The sequence below is a fragment of the Vombatus ursinus genome, unplaced genomic scaffold (genome assembly GCF_900497805.2).
Source record: "Vombatus ursinus unplaced genomic scaffold, bare-nosed wombat genome assembly UNPS02009770.1, whole genome shotgun sequence".
NCBI lineage: Eukaryota > Metazoa > Chordata > Mammalia > Diprotodontia > Vombatidae > Vombatus > Vombatus ursinus.
Window position 1 is genome coordinate 18,528,574 of NW_020949548.1, and position 18,978 is coordinate 18,547,551.

Consider the following 18,978-nt stretch of genomic DNA (forward strand, 5'->3'; position numbering starts at 1 on the left):
CCTGATGAGAAGCCCCAAAGTCAAGGCCTTTGGAAGGAGGGCTTACTATCACTCAGACACATTTCTTTGGGGACTTGAAGCCTTGCTCAGTGAGATTCGTTGAAAACATTTTAGAGTATTAAAGCCATAACAGAGAGGTCATGTTGGCTGCCTGAGGACAGGAATTGTTTCATTTTTGTCTTTGCATCCCTAGTGCTCAATATGGAGCCTTGGACACCTTTCTTTTCTTTTTTTTTTTCCTCCCTGCTCCCCAACACCTGTGACTTCAAAGAATTCCAAGTGAGGAAATTCCTTCTGCCAATGCAGGTTAACAGCTGTTGAGCAATTTGTAACCTTAGAGAGTGGCCTAGAGCCCTGGGAGTTAAGTGACTTGCCCAAGGTTACACAGCCAGTATGTGTCAGAAGTGGGGACTTAAACCCAGGTTCTTTGGACTCCAAAGACCAGCTCTCTATCCTCTACGACAAGTATCTTGTATTATTTTGCACATGTGAGGCCCTGGGTTCTATGCCTGGCAACTGCATTTGCTCTTCATGCTTGAGGCCTTAGAATCAAGCAAATCTTTCATCCCTGAATGCTATTTACAAAGGCTACTTGGCTCAGTGGATACAGAACTTTTTACTTCACACATGCTTGCTAAATGAGTGAATGAACCTAATCCAACCTCTTCATTTGACAGTAGAGGAAACTGAGGCATGGAAAAGGGAGGGGACTTGCTCACGGTCATACAAATTAGTGGGAGAACCAGGATGGAACCCAAGTCTCCTGACTGCCCAGTCATCGTGGTAGAGTGAACTCAATTTGGAGCTCCAGGACCTGGATCAGAATCCCAGCTCTGCCTTTCCTGCCCGTGTGACCTTGACAAAGTGACCTCAAAGCTCTGGGCCTCAGCTTCCTCGATCAGCAAAATGGGGATTGAACTATGTGATTTCTAAGGTCAAACCCAAGCTCCCTTCCAGGTCTCAATTCTTTGACTGTTTCTACTACACTCAACCTGGCTGCACAGACCCTCCTAAAGACTTTGGAAAAATGCATCACATTCGTCCTCTCTTGCCATATGAACATCAACATTCCTATTGGTGCTGCTGCATTCGATGGGGACAGCTCTCCTGCTTATTCTGACGACATGCTAAATAAGAGGGCAACCCTCAAAGTGGGGGGAGGTGTCTCTCTGTCCATGCCACACTCAAATCCACTCTTCCAGAAAATTCCACCTGGCCTTGCTTTGGGTATGGAGTCCAGGGCTGTGACTTCCAGACTCACATCCTTACTCACCAGCATGGGAACTGTGCAGAGCAGGTCTAGAGCCAATTGCCCGAAGCAGTGTTGTCTTAACCGGCTCCTGCTTGTCCTGCACATGGTGCACCTACCAACCCTCATCCTTCCCTCCAGCCATCAGTCATCATCATCATCATCATCATCATCATCATCATCATCATCACCATCATCCAGATCATGCAGGGACCGAAATTCATGCAGGGAGGGATAAATTAAAAACTTCCCACAAGTTGCTGCTACACACCTCTAAAAGAAGCCTCCTTTCTTAACTGGTAAAAAGGCAGGTCTGACATTTGGCCAAAGAGAGCACCTCAGAGAGCCGTTTTATTTCTTCTAGGATGAGTTGAAAGATTTGTTTGTCTTTGCCCTAGGGATCTGACTTGCCTACAAGTGGTTCAGGAATGACTGAAAGAATCAAGTTGACTATCTCTTATCCCCTAAGAAATGTAACATATTCACCACCCCAGACTGAAAAAAGAAATCTTTGAATTTGTGGTACTCATTTTGAAAATTTCAAAATTACTGGATATCAGAGCTGGAAAGGGCTTTAATTAGCCTCTAGTCCAGAAGTACCAATGGGGCTGAATCATATTGAAATGCAATTGGGAAATGTTTAATAAAATAATACAAAACAACATGGATAATAAGATGAGAGCCCACAAGGATCTCTTTCCATTAGAATACGACTCCATGAGTTTAGTCCAATGGTTTCCAACCTGCAGTTCATTTTATTGCAGAGATTCCTAACCTGGGGTCCATAAACTTTTAAAAAATACATTTTGATAGCTGTATTTCAATTTAACTGATTTTCTTTGTAATTGTATAAACTTCATTTTATTTTATTATTGTGAGAAGGGGTCCTTAAGCTACCACTGGAATTTAATAAACAAAGATTAATAATTCCTAGTCTATTGAATTATTACAAGGCATCTATGAATCGAGATTTTGTCATGTATTTTTCCAGATGCTAATACTACACTGTGAGGAGTTTGTGGAATTTGATATTAAAGAAGAGTCCTGGTGCTTGAAAAGATTGAGAACCACTGACCTAACCCAACCCTTTCATTTTACAGATGGATACTCTGAAGCCCCAAGAGGTAAGTGACTTTCCCAAGGTCACACAAGTAAAGTTTCCTTTGAATTCTTTCCTCTTAGGCTGGGAATTAACCAGAAACTTTTGGAGAATATACTTCCAGCTACGTAATTCTAGTAATAATACTGGAATACAGTCACTATATCCTTTGAAGGGTTAAGACTTGTATTTACGTGTTTAGTTTTTACTGGGGAGTAGTTTCCCATATTTACAACCTTCTGGACTGTGATAAATAGCTGACATTGGCCATAAAGCTTTGTCTCTTAGCTAATATGGCCTTGCAATTAAGTGCCAAAAGTTAGTGGCCCACACCAGCCTGTCCCTTCCAAGAAGAATCACAGGGAGAGGAGTGAATGACAACTTGCCAGGATTAACTAGCCCATGAACTCAGTACATATTATAAACATGCAGCGTGCACATAGTAGCATAAGGATACTGTGGGTGCTTTAAGAAAACAAAAGGCAGTATCTTCTTCTCTTGACTTTTCAGAGGCACTCTAAAGGAGAGATGCCAAGAGACAGACATGCCATGCTGAGTGCAGCGTGTACCTTTGCAGTTGGAGGGAAGCTCCGTTCAGGGAGGGGGGAGCTCACAGGCCTCCCACTATAATTCTTTAGCTCCCAGTCCTCCACCGGTTCAGTTGAATCTCCAGAATGGAGACCATGGTTAACCAGGGCCTCTTCCAAGGCAGAAGGGAGTGAACGGGACAGGTTGAGGTCCAGAGTGGGAACTGATGGAGGAGGAGGGAGGGGGGGTGGTGGGTGACGTACCCAAGTGGAGGATGAGGACGCCTGGCCGGTGGGTACAATGACAGGGGGTGCTGAGACCTTGGAAGGAAGGTTAGGGGTTGGGGGGTGGGGCATCACAGGCAGCGCTGAAGGTGGCGGTAGAGGGGCTGGGCGCTTGAGAGGATAATAGAACATGTCCAGGGGAATGTCATCAAGATCAGTGGTATGGAGATGCAGGCCACCAGCGAAGCGTCGCAGGGGTGGGGCCAGGAGTGTCACCGAAGATGGGGGACTGGTGGTCATCTGGGGGAATGAAAAATCATGAAGGGGTTTTCTCAGTCCCAGTGTAGTTTAACAGGGAGATATGCCAGGGACTTGCCCTGCCCAGATCGGATGATGATATCTGACTAGAATATCGGTGTTTCTGGGGACAAAAACTCAAATCAGCATCCTGGGGATCACACAGTAGGCCTTGCCATCTTCTACAGAACAGTCTTCACTAAATTAACTCAAGCATGGCATGTGTTTCTGGGAGTGGATGTCAGATCCAGATTCCAGTGATTACAGAGTGATACCACATGGCCATTCGAGGTGGGAAATTGCATTAGCTGCCCCCAGCAAGGGATTTGTGGCTAAGCCTGGTACTCCGTCTGCTAGCAGCTCCAAGACTATAACCAGGATGATTTCCAAAGGCAATTGGGATGAATGGCAAGTGTGTGTGTGTAATAACTGCTCCCCGCTGCTGCTCCGTGTCCACACTGATGTGGGCACAGAGATACGGACCTCCTCATACCCCTGGGAGTTATGTATCCTGCAGTTCTGTGAGGTCATGATTGAGACATAGGCTCCAGGGAGGCAGCACCACTCCTGTGATGGTGGAGAGACCATGCGCTGATGGGACCAATGCTGCTCAGGTCACTGTCTGCCTTAGTAGCCCTAGAACTTCTGCTGTTCCTGGGACGCTTGGGCAGAGCGACCACTGTGGTTAAGTGGTGGCTGAAATAAAACTGCTACTTAAGAAATTAGGGTGTGTATTGGGGGTGCATCTCCAAGTGGTCATTTCGAGCTTGGCTACAGACTCATCAGCAGGAGAAAGCAGCTTGCTTCTAAGAAAGGAATTTAGCAGAGCCGAGATAACAGAACTGACTAGTGTTGATACAGGACCCTGGGGGCTTTGGGTGGCTAGAATCCAATTTAATTTGTTCTCTTGCAGTCATTTGAGCTTTCAAAAAGGATCCTTGCTGGGGCTGTGAGCCATTGGATTTCAGAAGAATGGCAGAACTGTTTCTTATGAGAAAAGGGTTGGCCCAACTTAAGTCTGTGGAACAGCATTATAGGACTGACTTTAGAGCCGGAACGGATTTAGAGGATGTTCAGCTGCCAACGTATGATAATCAGATGGGTTTTAGAAAGTCTTCCCTTCTAATTGCCTTTGTTTCATCTCAGCCTGCTGCCAATGACTAAAATTCTACCATTATAGCTTTACTTCTTCAGAGCAAGGCAATGGCCCCCATAGAAAATGCCATTAGCCTTGGAAGGGCTAACCCTGGTCCATCTGCTCCTTTGCGCTGTATCAGTGAGCAGAGATTGGGTGAGAGGAAGGCCTATGAGAGGGGATGCTCCCTTGGATCTGGGAGCCATGTTCAGCACTGCTGCTATAATGGGGCTAGCCCCAGGAAGGAGAAGAGGAAGCTAGTGGGCCGGCCGAGTGTATGTTCACAGAAGGCAAGGGTGTCCAGCACGGCACACAGAACAGTGGCCTGTTACCTCTGAAAGCTCGTTGTCCGCAGAGGAGATCTGCTCTAAGCGGGTCTGACAAAGCCTTTCCACCCAGTATTGAATCTTCTCCGATTCCTCTAGGTCTTCTCGCTCAGTCTCCGACACCTGGGCCATGGGACCACCACGCAAAGATCGTAAATACCCCTCTTCCAACCACATGTGGCTCTAAGTCACAAGGAACTAGGTTCTCAAAAGGCCTCTAGGGAACAGAGACTGCCTGGAACTGTATTCTCTCATAGGATCTCTCATAGGATCATGGAACCACAGATTTAGAGGTGAAAGGGATTCTATAGACCATCTGATCCAAGCTTTTCACTTTACAGATGAGGACACTGAGGACCATAGAAATGACACACTCAAGGTCACACAGTAAGTAAGCAGCAGAGTCAGGATTTGAACACAGTCCCTTTGACTCCAAATCCAGGGCTCTTTCTACTTAACTACTTTGGCATTTTGGTTCCCAGAACTCTTAATGAGAAGCAGACTGATATTATTTTCAGGAGCCAGGGGAGTGAGCTAAGATCACTAGACCCCATCTAGAAAAAGGTTACTTGCTATGTAACTCTGCTCTGGCATGCCTTGGGGGGGAGGTGGGCTAACCTCAGACCCATACCTTGGCCAGGTGTGGGATAACCTCAGATCTATATTCTAGTCAGAAGGTACAGAAGTAGCTAGACTTATATTCTGGGAACAGTTCAGGGGAACAAATCCTAGACCAGTGGTGGGGAATCTGTGGCCTCGAGGCCACATGAGGCCCTCTGGGTGGTCAAGTGCCATCCTCTGACTGAGTCAAAACATAATTGTTCTGTGAAGTTTGGATTCAGTCAAAGGGCCACAGGTTCCCACCCCTGTACTAGACTAACTCCAAGGAGGGATAGCCTCAGACCTGGGCTCTGGGGGAGGTGCAGGAATTTAGCTCCTAGAAGGGCTAGCTCAGCACTGGAAAGCAAGACATGTACCTCCTGGGCCAGCCGGTTGATCTTCAGTTGTTTTTCCTTTTCCAGCATCTCTTCCTTCTCCTTATAAAGCTTTTGCTCAAATTCAATTTCCTTCTTGTGCTTCCTCAGCTCCTGCAGGCTGTCATGCTTAGATTTCTTCTTATCTTTCCCTTTCTGGTAGGGTGCAGTATGGTTTGTACACCAGCACATCATAGCACACAGGAGGGAGGTGTACACTCGAAAAGGGCAGCCATCACCACAAACACAGCAGCCAAACCCTCAAGCACAGACTCTCGCAGCCATTTAGGGCCTGGCCCTTGGCTCACTCCCTTTTGTACAGACCACAGGGCTGTAGGGAAGCAGGGGCTAGAAGGACCATGTACATCCTAGCTCTGGGAGGGCTCTGGTCACTTCCTCTGCTCCTTGGTTTATCAGAAGGAACAATACTTAATGTGCAGGAGCCAGAGAGGTTACAGAGACCAGAGACGTAGGGCTGGAAGGGACGGCGGAGATCGCCTAATCCTCCCCATCTCATTTTACAGATGAGGAAGCTCAAAGATGTTAAAAGACTTGCCCAGGGTTACACATCTAGTAAACGTCTGAGGCAGTGTTCTTCCTATGGTATAAATCCAGGAGATGCCCAGGAAATTTGGGACAGTTGACAAACCTTGGCCAAGAGGAGCTTCTGACTCCAGTAAGAGAAGGATGGAATGGGCCAAAGTCACATACTTGCATTTGTATGACAGAACTGCCCTCCTGGCACTGAGGACTCAGTTTATCTCTCCTGGATTCAAGTGAAAAACTTAAAGTTTTTTTTCCACTTGAAGCAACAAGGGTTTGGAGCTAGTGGATGAGTATTTGCAAAAAGCAGCAATGAGGCTAAGTTAGAGCTGAGAGGTCCTGGGCTTGTTTTTACCCAGAAAGGTTAGGTTCAAAGTTTTTATTTTTAGTAGGGGATCGGGGGCAAGTAAAAAATCCCAATAAAGTCAGTAATGGTAAAGTTGCTAGCTTTCTCTCCCAGAGGGTCTGAGGGTGGGTGAAGTTACCTCCAGAGGGAGGAGGGGTTTGATGGGGAGTGGAAAGATAGGTTCAATCCAGGATCACTCCACGGCACACAGATGAAGGAAACAGCTTATAGGAGAGGTATAGATGGAAGCATGGACCAAAATGAGGAGGGTACTAGGTGGCAGATCACAGAATCTCAGTTGGAAGGGACCTCAGAGGTCACCTACTTCAACCATCTGCCTCATAACAGTATCCCTGATAGGGGCTCATGAAGTCTGTGTTTGAATAGCTCCGGTGACTGATTTTGACTAATTCTGCAAATGAACATCTTCCTTGCACTTGCTCAGGTTCTGAGCCAGTAAAATGCAACTGGACTGAAATCCCACTGTTAGTCAGAGGAGTCAGACAAAGGGTAGCTGATGTGTCCCCCAGATGTCTGAATCAGCCTTAATCTCTCCTCCTTCCTGCATAAGGACAACTTCACTCAAAGGGGTCACAGACATTTCTAGATACCCCTCTTCAGTTTTTGTGTGGCTCCCGCTCACATCACTTTATAGGCTCCCTTAGTTTTAGACCCCAGACAGGATCACCCCTTTTCATTTTCTTGAGTGCCCATCATAAAGCATTTCTGTTGTCATTGGGACCTTTAACTCCATCTCTAGATGTTACATTGCTCAATCCCATTTTGGGTCACCAGACTTGGCTGGCTCTGAATGACTTTTGGCCATTTCCAAAGGTCAAATCCAACCAAAAAAAGGAGTAGTATTTTTTTTTTTTTTTTTTACCAATAGGGAGATTTAAAAGAATGTGCTGTGAGCCTTGATGGCAATTCCAGAAGAGTCCAGAAATAGTTTGAACAGTGTCAGCATTGCTGAAATATGTGCACGGCCCTTGAGGAGACTACTTTGAAATGACCACTATTCTCTTAGAGGGTTTAATTCTAGCATGTACATTTGAAAATGCAGTGACTTAACTTTATAGTCATGTCAGGCCAAGGGGAAGGCAGTGAATTTCCTCAGACTTTAGGACAGGGTATACCACATTTGTCTGTAGCTACAGAATATCAAGGCTTTTGGTCTATAATCTAGAATCAAGGACTATGGTTTCAACTATCCCTTTCTTTCCCCTAGTTAGTCCAGATTTGGAATAATTCTTATTTTAAATGTAAATTATTTGTTTTCTTCCCCTTGCCAAAAAAAATCAGGAAAATTATTTAAGGAAATATGATATTTCCATTTTGCAGATGTGGAAACTGAGGTGCAGGGGGAAGAGATATTGTGTAACTTGCTCAGGGTCACTGAGGTACCAGAGCTTCTGTTTCTGGAAGGCAGCCTTCTTGAGGAAGCATGCCCTAATTTTCACTGGGATGCAATTTTCAGACACCAAGTCATGTTGACTCAGTGGCATTGATATTAGCAGAAACATTTCCCTAATCCGGTGTTGGAAGAATAAAGAAAGAAAAAGGACAATAGAATGTTAAGAGCCAGATGTTGAGCAATAATATTGGGATATAAAATTAAAGGGCTTAATTAATAGCAGGAGAGATGCTTCAGGGTGGGCCTTCAATATGATATCCCCAAACAGAGGTTTGGATGTCTCCGGTGCATTGGCTTTGGCACACAAGTTCCCTGGGTCTCCATAATCTGGCCTGACTACCACAGCCCTGATCCCGTTACAGTTTATAGCCTGTCAGTTAGGATTTATTTCTCTTTGGCTGTCTCCAGTCTGGTCTCTGCTTCCAGTCTTGCCCTACAGAGGAAAAAATCCAGAGTCCCACATGCCACCCAGTCCCTGCTCTTATCAGGATGCAGGCCTGGTAAACAGTGGGGTAAACAATAATAAAAATAAGTCAAGAGACATAGAGCACTTCGAAGTTTGTAAAACCCTTTAGATATATTAATTCAGTTGATTCTCACAATCACCCCGTGAAGTGCTATTATTTTACAGATGAAGAAGCTGAGGCTGAGAATGGTTAAGTGCCTTGTCCAAAGTCCTACAGCTAGGATTGAATTCTGGCTCCAAGTTCAGTACTCTTTCCACTATGCCACCTACTTCCACGTAATTAACACTGATACTAATTTAATGAACGTAATTCACACTTTTGCAATGTCAGTTATTAATGGTTATGTATGAACCCCTCATCAGCCTCACTGATATCCCCAGCCATCATCAGCAAACCATTCAGAGGAAGGAGGGTTCTGAAGAATGTTCAAAGTGGACCCATAGGGTGTTGCCGTTTATAAGAAAGAGAAAAGAAAGTTGATTTGAAAGCCCCAAACTCACAGCAAAATTGGCTCTCAGTCAACCCCTACCTTTCTGATGGTTGGGAATTTGCCTTCGTACCGATAAAACCACCCAAAAGCTAGAAACAAAGAACAAGGCGGTAAGAGAATGTTGTCCAGAGTGGTCGGAACGCATCCATCGGCAACTGCTGGAAATTTGTTTTCAAGGGAACTTGAAATATGTGTAACACAAAGAACAGAGGGCATAGTGTCAGCAGATAAACAGAAGCATGGCCTCTGACTATGGCCCTTGAACTCACCTAAAAATATCTGGTTTGCAAGCCTGGCCCAGTGTAACCACTTGAAGAGCTCTTTGTCGTGGGGCCAAAGCCCTGCTCAGTTGTCTATGGCTGGCATCAGATGTAGGTGCCAGGAGATCAAAGACTAAATATTGGAAGATTATTTGTGTTTCATCTCCTAAACCAGAACCAGCCAGCAGATACAAAGGGTGATTAAAAGAAAAACAACTCCCTCCCTGGCCCTCCACCAGATGCGCCATTGATTCGAGAGATGGCTGTACAACACACTGTCGATGAATGCATTTGAGAACGGTCAGGGTCCTGCCTACCACAGGGCAAAGTTCCTTGGTTTCCCCTACAGTGATTTTTCAACATTTAAAGAAAGGACGATGATTACAGTCAGATCTGAGGGGTAAAGGGCCACTTACAAATTGGTCAGATGGTCCCTGGCTGTGACACTACCAATAAGAATTGTAATTAGGGTACAGTAAAGGGGCTGGGACACGGGGTGCAAGGACACTTTCCTGTAGTGGTTTAAAGACCATGCAGTCACTGTCTGCTGCCCAGAGAAACAGGCTTGCAAAAGGTAGAGCACCCAGGCCCCTTGTTATGGAAGGTAGCATGGCCTAGGATGACGAACCCAACCAGGACTTTGCACCTTCTTACGGGCAGGACCCCACATCATCTGCTCTGCCTGTGTCTGCCCGACAGGGCCGGGCAGCCACTGAATTGGATTACCAGTTGGTATACGCTGCCTGCCCCGAGGCCCAGGGTCCAAGCTGCCTGTCAGGAGGAAGCAAGATGCAGTAAGCGTTAGCGTCAGGCTGGTGGGGAGCTAAGCAGGGACTGCCAACCTGCACTCGCTGATTCTTGGTCCCTCCGTTCAGGTCATCGTCAGCATGTGGTGGAGACTCCACTCCCTTTTCGTCTACTAGGGAAACAGAGGAGGAAGGAAATGAGAAGGAATGGACTCCAGAGACAGTTCAGGGCAGCCTGGAGGGTGCAGGGAAGAAAACCTACTTCAGGCACCAAGGGGATGTTGCAAGCACAGGTTTCCAAAAGAACAGTGGGGTTAGAATTAAGGAATGGGAAATTGGAGCTGAAAATCTAGGGTTCTAGTTCTAGGCTGGGTCATTCAGTGCAGGGTCATGGAAGTTTTTTTTTTTTTAACCATTCACAGATTATTTTCCCACTTGTAAAGAAGAAAATTCTATCAGTTTTTAGAGGATGACAGTTCCCAGATGCATGAGAAATAGCTTGGGACTCTGGGCCGTAATTTGGGAGTTGGAGGATAGGAGGAGATCTGAAGATGGTGGGTGTAATTAACACTGATTCATAAAGCAAGAGCTGGAGGGGAATTTGGAGGCCATCTGGTCCAGCCTCCTCATTTTACAGGTAAGGAGACAAAGGCTTGAGGAGTTACAGTGACTTGCCCATGGCCTCCAGACCTTTTTCATCTCCCTTTCCCAAGGGTTCTCTCTCCCTAAGGGGCACTCTGAGTTGTTTTCTACATGTAGAGAGTGGGTAACCTTGGGGGCTGGAGGAGAAGGTAGAATATTGAGGGGGAGGCTATTAAGAGGGGGAATGAGGAGGAGTGAATAATGGGAGATCAACACTAGTAACCAATAGGTTTCTTTTCTTTTTAAACACTTTTTTTTTTTAGGCAATTGGGGTTAAGTTACATGCCCAAGGTCACACAGCTAGTAAGTGTCAAGTGTTTGCCATGAGGCCGGATTTGAACTCAGGTCCTCCTGAGTTCAGGGTCAGTGCTCTATCCACTGTACCATCTAGCTGCCCCTCCAATAAGGTTTTAAATTGATGCTTAAATGAGTGAGTCTCCATCCTGAGAGCTCCTCAGGAAGAGAGCAGACACCATCCAACCTAGATGGCTTATTTGGTCACCTCTCTGGTGGCAGGAGGTGGGCTCCCAGGCTCTCTTAACATCTTTCCTCCAGGGGAAGGGAAAACTTCCTAATGGAAGCTGGAACTCAGTTTTCCCTAGAAATGTCCTTGTTCCTGTTGAGTCAGACAGGGGGTAGTTAGATACTTGGCGGGGACAGCTATGAAAACCTCAGGGGAGGCTGAGAGCAAACCCCTTTCCAGCTGTTGTTGGCCCTTAAAATGGTATATACATCCTTAATTCCCAAATAGGAGTAAACTTATCATTCATTCATTCATTCATTCAGTCAGTCAGTCATTCAACAAACAGTTATTAAGCATATACTATGTGCTAGTCACCTTACTAGGTGATGAGGATACAATTAGAAACAAAAGAAATAGTTGCTCTCCTTAAAGAGTTTAAATTCTATGCTTACAGTCTACAACGATTAGGTTTCAGATCCCTTACAACTCTTGCTTTTCCCCAGAAACACACACACGCACACCCCACACACACGTGCCTTTGCTCACTCACAGAGCCTGGACCAGGGCCAACGATTCTGATTAAGGCTGGGGGTATTGTGGCCTTATCGGAATGTGTTGGGAAGGAGAAAGGGATGAACTGAGTGGGCCCAGTTGGGTGACTACATTTCCTGAATTATTGTCAAGCTGGAGTTAAGTGGGTGATGTTCTTGGAGATGGATGGCTGGGCATGGTATCTTAGCTCACATCGGCAATCTGCAGGAAGCAGCTGCTGAAACTCTTGTTTACAGCCCTAGAAAACATTTATCCTGAGCAAAAAACAAAACAAAACCTAAAACCAAAAAACCACTCTGCTTTCCTTTCCTTTCCCCAGAAAAGCTTGATTTGGTTAAAAATCTAAACAAACAAATGGCCAATGAATGGGTTTTCATTTGGTTCTTGGCAGAGCAAGTCTGTGTGGGAGCCACGACTGTCTCGAAGAAGGCACTGAATTGACCTAGGATTACCTTCCTGGGAACCAATTAAAATCGATTTCTTCTCTATTAAAGCTCTTATTTCACTCATAAAAGTAAATTAGCTCTAAGTCTTGAGAGCAAGTCATTCATCTGAAACTTATCTCTGGCCACATTCCCAACTAATATCAAACAGCGTTGGGTGTAGGGCTTGTGAATAGAGTTTTTGTCTTTCGGAGATGAAGTCAATCCATTATCAGAAGGCTCTATGCTATGGTCTTCTACAGTCCATTACAGCCCTCCTCAGTCCTCACTGTCATGCACCTGTGAGACAGTGGACTCTAAAGGGTTGGGCTATACTTTAGGGTCAGGGGAGAGCCTTACGCAGCATTTCACATGGGCAGACGCTGTCTTAGAGACGCACAACCCAAGCTCCTGGGGCCAAGCTCACACCAGGCCCCAAGGAGGGCACTGAGTCTGTAGAAGGCTGGGATTTTCCCATGACAACTAAAAATAACATTATTCATAGCTGTGGGATAAGAATAAAACCACTGCCAGCAGTCTTGGAAGATTTCTACAAAGCTGACAATAGTCAAAGTTGCATTTTGCTCCCAAACTTTCTTTCCTGTTTTCTAGTCTCCAAAGTTCTGAAAAGCCCATTTTGAGCTGGAAATGCCATTGAATGATTTTTCTGAATGACTACAGGGATAGAAGGAGACCCCAGCATTAGCCTGAGGTGGATATGGATAGTTCTGCTCATCTTTGGAGGTCGGGTGAGGTCAGTTTATAGTGGATAGGGCAGAGCTAAAGCCAAATTGAGGGCTAAGGACAGACACAGAGGGAAGACCCACATGTGAATAGGAAGCTAGACAGACCTTTAGGAACAAACATTTTTCTAGGTACTAGGTATCTCCTCCATCATGAAAACACTGTGCTATGGATGACCATGCACTTAAGAGAGCATAATATTAAAGACCTAGAGATAGAAGGGACCTTAGAGACAGACCATCAGGTTCAACCCCTTCATTTTGCAGATGAAGAAACTGAGGCCCAGTGAGATGCACTGACTTGCCCAAGGTCACACAGGTTGTCCGAATTCAGATTTGAATTCTAGGGCTCCAGGGCTAATGCTCTTTCTAGACTGCTAGGTGGTGCAATGGATAGAGAGCTGGGCTTGGAGTCAGGAAGACCTGAGTTCAAATCTGGCTTCAGTCACTTTCTGGTTATGTGATCCTTGGGCAAGTCACTAAACCTGTTTGCCTCAGTTTCCTCAATCGGAAAATGGAGATAATAACAGCCTCTACCTTGCACCTATTGTCCTCACAACAAATCAAGTGAGATAATATTTGTAAATCACTTAGTGCCTGGCACACAGTAGGTGCTACACAAATATTTGTTCCCCTTCACTTCTTTTTTTTTTTTTTGGTGAGGCAATCAGGGTTAAGTGACTTGCTCAGGGTCACACAGCTAGTAAGTGTCATGTGTCTGAGGCCGGATTTGAACTCAGGTCCTCCTGACTCCAAGGCCAGAGTTTTACCTACTGTGCCACCTAGCTGCCCTTCCCTTTCCCTTCTATAGCATCCTCAGATCTTTTCTACTGCTTGGGTTCTCAGGTTCTAAGGTTCTACTCCTTGGTTCACTTCTAGCCCCATGATAGAAGCTGCACAAGAGAAGACACAATGACTAACTAAGGAAGCCAAGATTTCTCACCGGGCCCTAAAGCCCACCACCTTGTGGTGCCATTTACGGAGGGGAGAACTGGGAATCTTTGCCTTCAGTTCCTACCACCCTCACTCCTTTCCATATGGCTTACCAGTGTGCAAATGACCCTAGAATAGGTTTGTAAAAAAATAAAAAGTGGGATAGCAGATGCATAGGACCCCATTCTTGCCTGGCACACACTGGAGGCTTTAGGCATGTTGTCCAACAACACACTAAGTTTGCTTCAGTACCTGGAAGAAGAGACCTGGAGAACAACAGAGGCATCCCTAGAAATCAGTGAGTGATGCCAAACCATGGCTGTTCCCAAGGACTCTCTAAAGCCTTTCTTGGGAACGTGAGACAAATGGACTCTCCTCCTTCCTCCCCACCATCCTGCCCAAGCTTCCCTTGTTACCTACATTTGGGCTTGCGTGGTGGTGGCGGGTGCACCTCAGCTGTGACGGTCTTAGGCATCACGAGCTGGCCCTTTGAGCCCCATTCTTCTTCCCATTGCTTCTTGAACCTTTCTTCATCTTCTGTGATCCTAAAGGAACAATAAGACCACCCTGGGTGACCTGGGCAAACTGAGAGCCTCCCATCCTCCTCTCCTGCCTGACTGTGCAGGCCAACAGGCTCTGCCCTTTGGGAATTGTTTGTTATGACCAAAACCCCACCACGACTGAGTTGACCATATCAGGGTTAGACACACAGCTTCAAGGATCCGATCAAATTCAACCAGCATTGACTAAGCACCTACTCTGTGCCATTAGAAGCAGAATGGAATAGTGGATGGGGTAAGCAATGGAGCCAGAAGACCTGGGTTCCAGTTCTACCACTGACACATATTGTGACCTTAGACAAGTTACCTAACCCTTTAGTTCCTCCCATGGCAACCCTCTAAGATTGTAAGTTTCAAATAAAGTGCTGCGCTTCACTGGTAGATGGAGTTCCTTCATTTGAGAGCTCTCATGGCAATGGGATCAAAACTCCAGTCTCCACCTCTAACTTCTTCTGTTAGGCACTGTTATATACTATGCTGGGCACAGGCAAATACAAAGATAAGTACTACTACTATTACAAATAATAACAATAACAATAACTAACATTTCTTTAGAGCTTTAAGGTTTGCAAAACGCTTTACAAATATTATCTCATTTTATCCTCACAACAACCCAGAGAAATGGGTACTACCATTATTCCCATTTTCTAGATAAGGTCAAATTTGAACCCAGATCTTCTGGCTCTACAGCATTGACCTTTCCACAGCACCATGCCACCCTCAGAACTTTTCTAACAGTTTCTGAAACTGGGAGAGATTTAGTGATTTGTCTAGGTACTGTGTGTCTGAGGTAGGATTTGAACTTGGGTCTTTCTGACTTTGTGCCTAGAACTCTATCTCCTATTCTAACTAGCTCAAATTTTACTGGTAGAGAAGTTATGTTATATTCAAGAAGGCATGTCTCAGGAGCATGTTGTACTGGTATTTACTTATCTATAGACAGATTGAATCCACTCAATAAAATATAAACTCTTTGAGGGCAAGGGCTGTTTCATTCTTGTATTTGCAGACCCAGCACCTGCCACAGTGTCTGGCACATAGTGGGGACTTTGAATAAAAGTCTGTTGAATTGAATTGAATTGACTTCCCTGTGACAGCCATATTTTTGGCACTGAATTTTTATAGACAACTAGGACAGCATGGTGTGGTGGAAAGGGAATTGAGAGAGTCTTGGATTCTATGTCTGGTTTTATCATTCATTGCATGACATTGGCATGTCGCCTATCTGGGTTTCATTTTCCCCATTTGTAAAATGGAATAGCTAACTAGCAGATCTGCAAGTTTTCTTCCAGTTCTGAATCTGGGACACATGCTAATGAGGAATATGGGGCTTAAACACAAAGGAGTTGAGCTACTGAAGCATCTTCCAATGAGATATGTGGTAATGAGATACAACATCTGGGAAGAATTGCAAAGTGACAACATCACATAAGCTGCTCTTAGGAGGTGGCACATTTTGGGGTGAGAAGGGTCAGTAATTTTAACTCTAAATTTAAATATGAAGCTTAATGCCCCTAGGAACTAGCACCTTTCTAAGTTAGTAAGATAAGTGGGAGGATCTTTTGCCCAATCAAGGTGAGGGTTAGTGTGACTCTTTGAAAAGAGATAAAATAAATCATTCCTTGCTTCTTGGGATCCCTCATTCTAACTTGGGGATACTTCCTCTTTCCCCCAATGCCCAGATTAGAAGCACTGTCAGACCAGGACATGGTAGAGAGAGTCTAAGGCACAAATGCTTTAAAAACCCAAAGTATAGCATGGACCACATTTACGATTCTACTTGTGAGGGGCAGATTTGAGCACACAGGGGAACTGGGTGAATCATGGTGCTTGAATTGTCCCCATTCCAGTGCCCACTATGACCCTGTGTCCATAACCAGGTGACCAGCACACAGCACAGTCCTAAGGACAGTCAGGACAGAGGTGGCCAGTACATCTAGCCCTAGTATGCAGTTACCTGCCTCCTCATTCTGAGAGGGGAAACTCTTAGGTGTTTTCCTCCATCTTCCAGAGTTAGGGTCAGCAATTCCGTCTCAATTGTCCCAGAGAAGACAGGAAATAGCAGCTTCCCCTGAATGTCCTTTTGCAGGGCACCAGGTAAGCCTGGCTGTTCCCCAACCAACGGTTGGTGCAATCCCACATAAAATGTCTTATGATTGTTGACAATCCAACCAATAAGAACCAAAGGAAAGGTTTGACTAATGACTGACTGGATATTCCATGTAAATAGATTCTTCTTTCAGCGTCCCTGGTCTGAGATGATTCTGAACCAAGTAAATTTTCTTCACTTGGCCCATTATCCAGTCAACGGGAACCCTATAGGTAAATCACATCCTAAAACAGACTAGCCAACCAGGTTCTCCACTAGCGGATGGATAAACCTGGAAAGGACCTGACAAGCCATGCGGTCAAACTCTTCCATTTTACAGATGAGGAAACTGAGGTTCAGAGGGGGCAAATGACTTGTTCCAGTAGCAAGGAGTAGAACTAGAATTTGAATTCACATCTCACAAATCTAAGCTCAAAAGCTCTTTCCACCACAACACTGACTAATCAAGTGTTTCAGTGAGACTCAGCTTTAAATGTGAGGCTTTCAGAGAGCACCATTAACTCCAGACTGAAACCAGGCAAGGCCAATTATGCCTTCAAACCAGATGCCTATTCCTCAAACACCTGACTGAGGCTACTTGCCTGCCTTCACACAGAGACATGGACATACATGCATACAAAGTGCCAAAGAAACTCACTGCTCTATCTCTTTCCGATATCTCTCATTCTCTTCTGCAGCCTTCTGAGCAATCTCCTTCTTCCTCCTGAAAAACAAGCCCAGGTTGGCATTTCTAGAACATCTTATGTTAATCTAATTCTTCACATGAAAAGAGTGGCAAGCTCTCCCCTCTCAAGATTTTCCTCTAGGGATCTTCTGGGCAGATTCAGGTTTTGGAGTTGCTGGAAGGTAGGCAACATTCCAAATAAGAAAAGTAAATGAACTATCATAGCTGAAAATGAGTGGGCTTTGGTCCCATCACCTGGGACCCAAGGAGGAGGGAGTCTTATGGGTCTGGTGTAGGGGAGAGGGACAGGAAATAGCTTTCTGGCTGTTCCCTGGAGTAAAGATCTCAGCTCAGAACTGCAATAAGTAGAGATGTCTGGGAGCTTGGCTAGAGGTTCATTGAATGAGGCTAAAATCTCCTTCCTGAGTATTTTCAAAACTGATGTTCTTCTCTGCATGGCCTGGGCTAGTTATGCCCCCTGGAGGTAGAGAGATAGATTTGATGACCAACATCTCTCATAATCATTGACAATCCAACCAACATTAACCAAGGAAGATGTTTGGTTAATGTCTGGATATTCCTTATCACTAACCCCTTTCTCCATAGAAAGCTAATGCCGCCAGATTCAGTTTCTAATAGAGTTGGAAGATGGGAGAGGAATATTTTGATTTCTCTTCATATTTCTAGGGCTTTGCAGAGTGCCTGGCACATAGTAGGTACTTAATAAGTGCTTAATTAATTGATTATTGATTGAATACAGCAGATACACTTTTGATTGGCTTTATACTTGCATATGATGGTGCATTAACCTGGGGGTTTAAGTTAATATAGAAAAGAAATTCAAATAACTCAAGGGAAAGAAATTTCAGCCTATGGTTGTAAATTAAAAAAAACTACTTGAAAAGGGAAAAACAGGCCAATTTCTAAAAGAATATGAAGGCAGTTACTTCTTCAGGGAAGAGATCCAAGCTACGTATAGCCATATTAAAAGGTGCTCCAAATGACTAATAATTCAAGAAATGCACATTAAAGCACCTCTGAGGTTATATCTCACACAGATCAGATTGGCAAAGTTGATGAAAAAGGAAAATAAATTTTGATGAGATTGTGGGAAAACAGACACAGCGATGCACTGTTGATGGAGCTGTAAATTGGTCTAGCCATTCTGGAAAGCAATTTGGAACTATGCCCCAAAAGTTACTGAACTGTACATGCCTTTTCATACAGCAACATTATCCCTAAGTTTACACACCAAAGAGATCAAAGAAAAAGAAAAAGCAAAATAACTCATATGTACAAAAATATTTATGACTTCTCTTTTGGTGGTGGCAAAGAACTGGGAACTAAAGGGGGTGTCAATCAACTGGGGAAGGACTGAACAAATGAGGGCATATGAACAGGATAGAACATGATTGTGCTCCAAGAAACGATGAAGGGGATGGTTTCAGAAAAAAAAAAAAACCCTGGAAAACCTTGTATGAACTGATGCAGAGTGAAATGAGTAGAACCAGGAGAACAATTTATACAATAAAAACAACATTATAGAAATGAACAGTTTTGGAAGAATGCTAATCAACACAATGATCAAAAGTGATTCCAGACAACTGATGATGAAGAATGCTGGGCCTCCTGACAGAGGCAATGGACCAAATCTGCAGGGTGAGGCACACGTTGTTGGACAATAACAATGGGGGATTTGTTTTGCTTAATTCTGAATAGTTGTTATCAAGGGCAGGGGGCTGGGGTGGGTGGATAAAGAAGACAAGAATGGATAGTTTTAAAGGAGTGATC

At 44.8% G+C, this 18,978-nt stretch overlaps 1 protein-coding gene across 2 annotated transcripts in view; it reads right to left on the bottom strand.

The window, feature by feature from the left end:
* The window catches only part of USH1C (USH1 protein network component harmonin), a 68,119-nt gene that overhangs the window by 20,995 nt on the left and 28,146 nt on the right, over positions 1-18,978 (bottom strand). The window contains exons 13-15 of one of the 2 annotated variants that reach the window (XM_027852692.1): positions 17,161-17,226; positions 14,274-14,398; positions 10,195-10,268 (exon numbers count right to left, since the gene is read on the bottom strand). In XM_027852692.1, the coding sequence (XP_027708493.1) occupies positions 10,195-10,268; positions 14,274-14,398; positions 17,161-17,226 (265 nt within the window). Of the gene's footprint in view, positions 1-10,194; positions 10,272-14,273; positions 14,399-17,160; positions 17,227-18,978 lie in introns of both variants that reach the window. The other variant, XM_027852691.1, reaches the window with a different exon arrangement.